Raw genomic sequence first — 9,541 nt, 5'->3', positions numbered from 1 at the left:
GTGATGCTGCACCTCTACAAATAATTGATCACCCCGATCCATTTACAGGTTGTCCCCTGTTTATGAATGGGTTTCATTCTGGAGTGCAATCGCAAGGTGATTTGTTCATACGTTGTAGCACAATGCAAGACAGTGGTGAGCAGCCGTTTGTAAATACAGGGCAGTGACTTGAAAGAAATTTAAGGACTTAGATATACATATTAATCAATTTAAAACCTTCTAACTGATTATAGATTTAACAGCATCTTAAGTTTGTTTAATATCCTCATTAGTTGTGTGACCCTTTGATCTTTTACTGGTAAGTTCTATGTTCTGTGTGCTTCTTTCTCACTAACACCTGATGAAGGGACAGCCCTCCAAAAGCTTGTGTTTTCAAATAAACCTGTTGGACTATAACCTGGTGTTGTGTAGCTTCTGATCTTGTAAATACAGGAAATATTCATATGTTGGGTCTTTAGAAATCACAATCACAATCACATATGGGATCGGGTTTGTAACTACGTATGTTTGTAAGTCAGATGTTTGTAAATCAGGGGCCCCCTCTACCATCAGTGGAACAGCTTTTCTTTTCCATCCGATTCTCATGAGTGAGAATGAGAGAGGGTTTACAGTGAGCAGAACAGGGCCTGCTCTTGCTGCATCATGCAAACGTTAATCTGCAAGTGGTTGTTTTTTCAGGCTTCGAGGCTGCAGTGAGGAGACGGACCAGGAATCACTGCACAAGCTGCTGACTTCAGGCAGTCAGAGTGAGGATTTCAGTGTGAGCTTCACACCCCTCAAAACCAATGTCATCGAAGTCATTAATGAACTTCTTGTGGAGCTTGGTATGTTTTGGGGACGGGGTTGCAGGCTGGGAGTCATGGAGGCTATGGGTAGAGACAGGCTTGGAGTTGGGGAGCAGGCTGGGGAATGGGGAGTCTGGGGACAGGGACAGGGACAGGGATGGGGATTGGGAGTTAGGGAGGCTGTGGGTGGGGATGCAGACTGAGTGTGGAGGAGGGTGGGGTGGGTGAGTTGTGGGTTGGAAGTTGGAGGTTTGGGGTGTGGGGCACAGACTGGGAATGAGGAATAAAACCTTTCTGAGTGTGTGACAAAGGAGGAACCATGGGGTTTGGGTGCCATGCAGGGAAAGATCTGTGCGGGTTGGGCTGGAAATGCTGTCGTCAGGGTAAGAGGAGGTGTTTATTTGGTACTGGGGCTGTGTTTTCATGGCTTGCCTGTTGTTTGACAGAGGGTACAATGGATAACATCGCAATGCAGGCCCTGGAACACATCCACTCCAATGAGGTCATCATGACATTGGGACGCTCCCCAACTGTCGAAGCGTTTCTTAAAGACGCAGCTCAAAAACGCAGCTTCCATGTCATTGTCGCAGAATGTGCACCTTACTGTCAGGTCAGTGAGAATGTGTTGGGACTGAGAGAGGACTCTTTATCCTTTAGGGAGGCTGGGATAATGGGAATGACTGAAGGATCTTAGTTATTAAAAGCATTGTTCCCAGTGTCGCCTCCCCTTATGAAACGGAAATCATGCTTGACAAATCTACTGGGATTCTTTCCAGTGGCTGTGGTTTATTTGGATTTTCAGAAGGCTTTTGACAAAAGTCCCACATAAGAGATTACCATGTAAAATTAAAGCTCACAGGATTGGGGGTAGTTTATTGAGATGGACAGAAAACAGGCCTTTGACAAGGTGCCACAAGGAGGCTGCTGAGTAAGATAAGGGCCCATGGTGTTACAGGCAAGATGCTAGCATGGATAGAAGATTGGCTGTCTGGCAGAAAGCAGAGAGTGAGGATAAAAGGGTCTTTCTCAGGATGACAGCTGGTGACAAGTGGTGTTCCACAAGGGTCAGTGCTGGGACGACAACTTTTCACTTTGTACGTTAATGACCTCGATGAAGGAACTGAGGGCAAGCCAAACAACCACAACAGGAAGGATGTTCCCAATAGTACTTCACCTGACGAAGGAACAATGCTCCAAGAGCTTGTGATTTTAAATAAACCTGTTGGATAATAACATGGTGTTGTGTGATTTCTGACTTTGTTCACAATGGTGAGGGAGTCCAGAACCAGATGATATAGTTTTAAGGATGCAGGGTAAGCTACTTAGTACTGAAATGAGGAGAAATTTCTTCATCCATTGAGTGGTGAGCCTGTGGAATTCCCTGCCATAGAAAGTGTTTGGGACCAAAACATTGAATTTTTCAAGAAGGAGTGCAATGTTTTTAGGACTAAAGGGATCGAGGCTATGAGGGAGAAAATAGGAACAGGGTAATGAATTGGATGATCAACCGTGATCATATTGAATGGTGTAGCAGGCTGAGACGGCTGAATGGCCTACTCCTGCTCCTGTTTTCTGTATTTATGTTGCCTGCTCCGTCCCTCTGCACCTCCTCTCCTCCCTTGCCTTGTTTCACTTGAACCCCTCCTATGCTGTGCTCTCTTTCTCTTTTCAGGGTCACGAGATGTCACTCGCTCTGTCTGCAGCTGGGATTGAAACAACTGTCATCACTGACGCAGCTATCTTTGCTGTGATGTCCCGCGTTAACAAGGTGACTTTTTCCCCACCCTATCCTGCACAGACTGTGCTGGGGCAGAGGTTGGGTGTGGGGCTGTTGCTCTTGTGGCACAGATGCTTAGACTGCTGCCATTTCCCTCTGATACTGTGTGTGTATGAGTGAATTTTGGGGGGTGGTTTGAGGCAGGGGCATGTGTGTATGAGGGGGGGTTTGGGTGAGTGGGTTTAGGAGTAGTCTGTGCTTGCATGAGAGGTGCAGCGTATGTGTATAAGGTGGTTTGGCGGTAGTCTGTAACAAAAACAGAAGTTGCTGGAAGCTCAGCAGGCCTGGCAGCATCTATGAAGAAAAATCAGAATTAACATTCAAGTCTGGTGACCGTTCCTCAGAACTGATGGTAGCTGGGAAAACGTCGGTTTATATGAAGAAGATAGGGAAGGGGATAGGGTGGGGAATAAATGATAGGATAAAGGATAGAGCCCGAAGAGAGAGAAGAGCAGTTGAATAGACAAAGGAGTGGATAACGATCTGGCTAGGAGGGTGAATAGTTGTTAATGGGGACTGTTAGTGGCTAACAATAGGTAGTGTGTAATGGCAGGCTATGTGATCACAAGGCCTGGTGTATGGGATAGGGGGCTGGCTCATAGGAGAGTTCAGGCCCTAAAATTATTGAACTCAATATTGAGTCCGGAGGGCCGCAGGGTCCCCAAGCGGAAAATGAGGTGTTGTTCCTCCAGCTTGCGCTGAGCTTTGCTGGAACACTGCAGCAAGCCTGAGACAGAGATGTTGGCCAGGGAACAGGGTGGTGTATTAAAGTGGTAGGCAGCTGGAAGCTCGGGGTTTTTTTTGCAAGCAGTACATAAATGTTTTGCGCAGCAGTCACCCAGTCTACACTTTGTTTCCCCAACGTAGAGACCATATTATGAGCAGCGAATGCAGTAGACTAGATTCTGGGAAGTGCAGGTGAAGTGTTGCTTCACCGGGAAGGTATGTTTGGGCCCTTGGATACTGGGGAGGGAGGAGGTAAATGGGCAGGTGTTGCACCTTCACCAGTTGCAGGAGATGGTACTGTGGGATTGGGAAGGGGGTTCTTTTGGTTTTTACTTGGCGGTAGCCTGTGTTTGTGTGAGGTGCAGTGTGTGTGTGCATCAGGGGGAAGGCTGTTTGGATTGGGCTTCACTGCTGTTCTCACCCTTGCTGTTTTGATAGGTGATCATTGGCACAAAGACCATTCTCGCTAACGGTGGACTGCGAGCTGTGAATGGGGCTCATACACTCGCCCTTGCAGCCAGGCACCACTCCACACCTGTTATTGTCTGTGCTGCCATGTTTAAGCTGTGCCCACAGGTAGGTACTCTGCTTCGATTCTAAACAACTTGGTGACAAGTTGTTAAAAGAAAGGACTTGTGACTGCACCTGATGAAGGGGCAATGCTCCAAAAGCTTGTGATTTCAATTAAACCTGTTGGACAATAACCTGGTGTCGTGTGACTTCTGACCTTGTCCAACACTGGTACCTCGTAAGAACATAACAATAGGAAGCCATTCAGCTCTGACTTTCTATAAGATCTAGGCTAACCTGCCCCAAGCCTCAACTTGGCTTTGACGGCAGCTCCTCGTCGTCTTTAACTCCTCTGTTTCAAACATGTATCTTCCTGTTCCATAACTGTTTTCAGTGATCTAGCCTCCACAGCTCCGTGGGTGGAGAATTCAAGGCATTTACTGCTCTGAGAGAAGAAATTCCTTCACATTTCTGTCTTAAATTCCCCTTACTCTGTAACTGGTTTATTTTGCTGCTTAATGTGTTTTTGTTAATCTTTTTCTTTGTTTTGCAGTTTCCTAATGAGGAGAACACATTTCACAAGTTTGTTTCACCACAGGAGGTTCTTCCTTTCACAGAAGGTAGGTGATCCTGGTCACAGTGTTAGCATCAGGCTATTCTTGGTGTAGGAACTAGCTGGTTATGTGCAAGAGATCTATCAATCCATTCACACCATTCTGCACATGATGCCTGGGGTGTGATTGACATCAGTTCCTCTTTGCTGCACTCTGGTGACTTGAATGAAGACTTTGCAATATGTTTAATAAAAACCGAAAAAACTGCGGATGCTGTTAATCAGAAACAAAAACAGAAGTTGCTGGAAAAGGTTAGCAGGTCTGGCAGCATCTGTGAAGAAACGTCAGTGAGGTGGTGGGGTAGATGGGATAGAACAGAAAATATTTTTCTGTCTTTGAGGCTTTGGCAAAGCCATAATAATACAGATCTGGCGTCTTTGTGTCCTACAGTGTCTTCAAACTGAGTTAATGAAATAGTTGAAAGCATTATTGTTTTAGACTCACGTAGCCTTTACATCCACAGATTTCTTATTGGACATGATCCTATCTGGGCAGTCTTGTCCTTTGGGTAAATATGAATTCTCTGATGCCAGCCGTCGTTACTGGTGTACATAACTGGAGTCACTGCCTTTCACCACCATGTGTTGGTAATGGAACACTGTCTAAGGGGGTCCCTGACCTAAGAGAGGAGACAGGGTCTTGTTTACAAAACAAGGGAAGATTGGATCATCTACAGACATGATTTGCACACTGTACAGAGAACAGTTTCTCAATCCATTCTGCATTCATTTATTATATGTGGGTATTACTGATTTGAGTCAGCAATTATTGCCCATTTCTAGTCATCTCTGGAGAAGGTAGTGGTGAGCTGCCTTGATGAACTGCTGTACTCCATTTGTTGTAGGTACACTGCAATGCCATTAGTAGGAGGGAATTCCAGGATTTTTACCCAGTGGCACTGAAGGACCAGCGATTTATTTCCAAGTCAGAATGGTGTGTGTTTTGGCTTGAAGGGAAACTTGTAGGTGGTGGTGTTCACATATATTTGCTGCCTTTGCTCATCTGGGTGATGGAAATCAAGGGCTTAGGAAGTGCTCCAGAACTTCCCGTCCCCCCAGCCAAGATTTTGCAGTACAGTTACAACACTGGCATCTACCCAACAATGTGGAAAATTGCCCAGGTAATACTGTACACACAAAACAGGACAAATCCAACCTGGCCAATTACTGCCCCATCAGCCTGTCTCGATCATCAGTAAAGTGATGAATAATGTCATCAACGTTGCTATCAAGCAGCATCTGCTCAGCAATAACCTGCTCAGTGACGCCTAGTTTAGGTTCTGCCGGAGCCACTCAGCTCCTGATCTCATTACAGCCTTGGTTCAAACATGGACAAAAAGAGCTGAATTCCAGAGGTGAGGTGAGAGTCACAGCCCTTGATATCAAGGCTGCATTTGACCGAGTATGGCATCAAGAAGCCCGAGCAAAACTGGAATCAATGGGTATCAGGGGGCAAACGCTCCACTCGTTGGGGTCATACTTGGCACACAGGAACCTGGTTCTGGTAGTGCGAAGTCAGTCATCTCAGCTCCAGGACATCTCTACAGATTTCCACAGGGTAGTGTCTTCAGCCCAACCATCTTCAGCTGCTTCATCAATGACCTTCCCTCCATCATAAGGTCCAAAGTGGAGATGTTCGCCGATGATTGCACAATGTTCAGCACCATTCATGACTCCTCAGATACTGAAGCAGTCTGTGTTCAAATACAATAAGATCTGGACAAGTGACTAGTAACGTGCGCGCCACACAACCTATGACCACTACCATCAAGGAGGATAAGAACAGCAGAAACATGGAAGCATCACCTCCTGCAAGTTCCCTTCCAAGCCACTCATCATCCTGACTCAAGTATTTTGCTGTTTCTTGACTGTCGCTGGGTTATAATCCTGGTGTTCTCTCTGACAGCATTGTGGGTCTACTTATAGCACGTGGACTGCAGCAGTTCAAGAAGGCACCACCACTTCCAATGGATGGGATAAGCAATAACTGTCAGTCCAGATAATGACACCTAATTCATAGAGTCATAGACCTGTGAGTGAATTAAATAAAAAGTCACTCCTGGCAGTAGATTTTAAATGATCAGACAGATCAGTCACTCACTACAAGATTCCCAATCTGTGATCTGCTCTTGTATTTAAATGGCTGTCCAGTTCAGTTTCTGGTCAATGGTAACCCCCAGGATGTTGACAGTGGAGGATTCAGTGATGGTAACACCATTGAATTTCAAGGGATGCTGGTTAGATTTTCTCATGTTGAAGATAATCATTATCTGGCACCTGTTATGCAAGGATTGCTCGCAACCTCTCAGTCGAACACTAAACATTGATCTTTCTACTTCAGTATCAGAGCAGTTACAAATGATATTGAATGTTGCATCTTGGCTGTGATTCCTTTTCTTCCCCTCCCACCTCTTTCAGTCTTTCTCTTGCCCTCATGCCTTGAGTTTGTCTGTCACTTTTCTCCCACCCAAAACACCACTCTGGTGACAGTTTAATTGTTGTTTGTTTCTTGCAGGTGAGATTCTGTGCAAAGTGAGTGTTCACTGCCCTGTGTTCGATTATGTTCCACCGGAACTTATCACTCTGTTCATTTCCAACATTGGAGGAAATGCTCCTTCCTACATCTACCGACTGACGAGTGAACTCTACAATCCTGATGACCATCACCTCTGACTTAATAAAACCCCAAGAGAATCTCATTGTTTCTATTTAATCAGAGACTAGGCCTGCCACATCACAGACCACACCACAGCTAGGTACATGCATATTACTCCCACTGAAGCAGGAGCTGAGCTTCTGCCTTCAGCCATCAGCACAGTTAATGGACGGGCACAAAACCAGGCCAAGGTAAGACAGAAAAACAGAAATTGCTAGAAATAAAGAGAGTTCGTGTCTCAGGTTATTGACATTTCATTGGAACTTAGAAATGAAATTGGTTTAAGCATGTGGCAGAACAGAAGAGGGATTTCTGATAGGGCGAAGTTCAAAGGACAGTGGCGCAAGAAATAGAAGTCCGGGACAGCTGTAATGGCAGATTCAACAAGAAAAATCAGAGGAGAAACCAAAGTGAATGAAGAAATTAGGGACAGTGGTTACAAGCAGAAATTGTTGAACTCAGTGTTGAGACCAGATTGGCTGAGGTCCTGGTCCTTGAGCTTCATTGAAACACTGGAGGAAACAAGGTGGAGAATTGAGGCCATAGAGCAGAGAGAAGGTGACAATGCCTCACAAAATGCATTACTGCATAATGTGGGATAAATCAGCTGAACACCAGCTTACTTCTTTATATTAACAAACTATTTATTCAATAAATAAGTAGTAGTAGTGGAACATGCATAAGACAATGGCTTGCTGTGACAGCAGCTGACAGTTCCCAGACACAAAGGGGAGTCCTGCTCCCAGGTACCATTGAAAGTGAAAGTGGCCATAGTTCATGATATTCCACATGGTAAAGCCTGATGTCAAATACTCAAATAAACTACGCTGCTATTTCCCACACAGTCTATCAGGCAGAAGATGCGCAATGCCAGTTGTGAGTAGATGGCACTCTATCCATTTCATATCAGGTACCACCAGGAAACTGAGTGCAGGCGATGAGTAAGTGATGGTGGAGCACTGGTCATTACAAAAAGCCTCAGGTAAAATTCCATCCGCTAAGAGGTCTGGACTGTTGCCACAGCCAATTAAATGCTTCCACTGTTGAACCTGGTCTTGTTTAACTGCTGCAGCTTCTGTAAGTTTGGTCTACGATGAACCTATGGATCGGAATAAATGGAAATAGATTCAATCTCTAGATGGTTATAATTAAAAGAATTGAGTGCTTTATTTATAGAATATAGTCTGGTATAAGTAACAAACCAGTATGCATTGTCAATAATACTCAGAACAAATCCACTGACTCCACAGTTATCCCACATTCTGCTTCCCATAAAAACTTCATTTCATTCTCCCAGTTTCCCTGTCGTGTGTTCACAATAAAAACTGAGAATTGTAGATGCTGTAAATCAGGAACGAAAACAGAAGTTCTGAGGAAGGGTCACCAGACGTGAAACATTAACTTTGATTTTTTCTTCACAAATGCTGCTAGACCTACTGAGCTTTTCCAGCAATGTCTGCTTTTGGTTCCTACCTTTCACAATGGTAGTTTCGACATGATTTCTTTTTCTGTGAGCATTCCCCTCTCATGCCTCACTAAGATGGACAGAGTTCCCAACCTTGTCCAAGCCAATTCCTTATCCCTTCCCCTCCCTCCCAGAATTACAATAGGAACACTGAATTCATCAACTTCAGACTATTGATTTTCCCTTATGCCTACCATCCCCCTCTCTGTGTCGGTGTTTGGTTTTCTTGGTTTTTCTTATGGCACAGCTTACCTATGTTCTGCTAATTACACCTACTGTGGACCTTAATCACTTCTCTACAACCATTTCTAGTCCCTTTGTCTTTTGTTCTGTGACACCCATGAACACTAATCTCCCTCGTCCTCTAATCTTCCAAAGTATTCCCTTTTGTTCCACTTGCTGCTCCCCAATTTTAGCTACGGAATAAAACCCATCCCTTTCTTTCTCAAAAGATGCTACCTGTCCTGCTGAGTTTCTCTAGCATTTTGTTTTTAATAATAGACCATTGTAATGACCCTAACGCAGGTGTTTTTATATAGTGATACTATTTAACAGCACAGATGCTGACACAGAAAGGGGCAGAGGGATAATCGGAACTCTTTGCAATTAGCCTAACAGCAGTAACAACAGAAAATGTGAGAATCTATTAGAGATTTGATAACTTTTGCTAATGTACTTTAGGGAAGGAAACAGTCATCCTTACATGGTCTGGCCTACATGTGACTCCAGAACCACAACTCTTAACTACTTTTGGGCAATTAGGGATGGGCAATAAATGCTGCCCTAACCACCGGCACCCATGTCCCATGAACAAATAATGTGAAAAAAACTCTTGATTGAATTGTATAGCTCATTGAGTCAGTCTACCCTTAAAACAAGATAGTAATGGTGAACACCGGCCAATTACAAACTGCAACTAGCTTACTGCAGCATGAGTAGCATGGAAGGAGTAACAGGAATACAGAGTACTGGGCTAATGGTAAGATTCTTGGTAGTGTGGATGAGCAGA

General features: G+C 44.6%; 2 protein-coding genes across 4 annotated transcripts in view; one reads left to right on the top strand and one right to left on the bottom strand.

Annotated features, from left to right (window-relative positions):
• eif2b2 (eukaryotic translation initiation factor 2B, subunit 2 beta) overlaps positions 1-7,105 on the top strand; it is an 8,536-nt gene extending 1,431 nt beyond the window's left edge. Inside the window, exons 2-7 of the mRNA XM_048600346.1 lie at positions 679-824; positions 1,232-1,395; positions 2,458-2,553; positions 3,727-3,864; positions 4,352-4,418; positions 6,927-7,105. Of these exons, the coding sequence (XP_048456303.1) occupies positions 679-824; positions 1,232-1,395; positions 2,458-2,553; positions 3,727-3,864; positions 4,352-4,418; positions 6,927-7,084 (769 nt within the window). The 3' untranslated portion in view covers positions 7,085-7,105. The remainder of the gene's footprint in view (positions 1-678; positions 825-1,231; positions 1,396-2,457; positions 2,554-3,726; positions 3,865-4,351; positions 4,419-6,926) is intronic.
• Positions 7,106-7,690: 585 nt separating this feature from the next.
• Positions 7,691-9,541, bottom strand: part of LOC125483752 (DNA mismatch repair protein Mlh3-like) — a 13,747-nt gene continuing 11,896 nt past the window's right edge. For all 3 annotated transcript variants that reach the window (XM_048600349.1, XM_048600347.1, XM_048600348.1), the window contains one exon: positions 7,691-8,166. In XM_048600349.1, the coding sequence (XP_048456306.1) occupies positions 8,095-8,166 (72 nt within the window). In that variant the 3' untranslated portion in view covers positions 7,691-8,094. The remainder of the gene's footprint in view (positions 8,167-9,541) is intronic.

This window comes from Rhincodon typus, chromosome 8 (assembly GCF_021869965.1).
Source record: "Rhincodon typus isolate 14 chromosome 8, sRhiTyp1.1, whole genome shotgun sequence".
Lineage (NCBI taxonomy): Eukaryota > Metazoa > Chordata > Chondrichthyes > Orectolobiformes > Rhincodontidae > Rhincodon > Rhincodon typus.
Note: the sequence above shows the minus strand (reverse complement) of the source record. Positions and strands in the feature narration are given on the sequence as shown.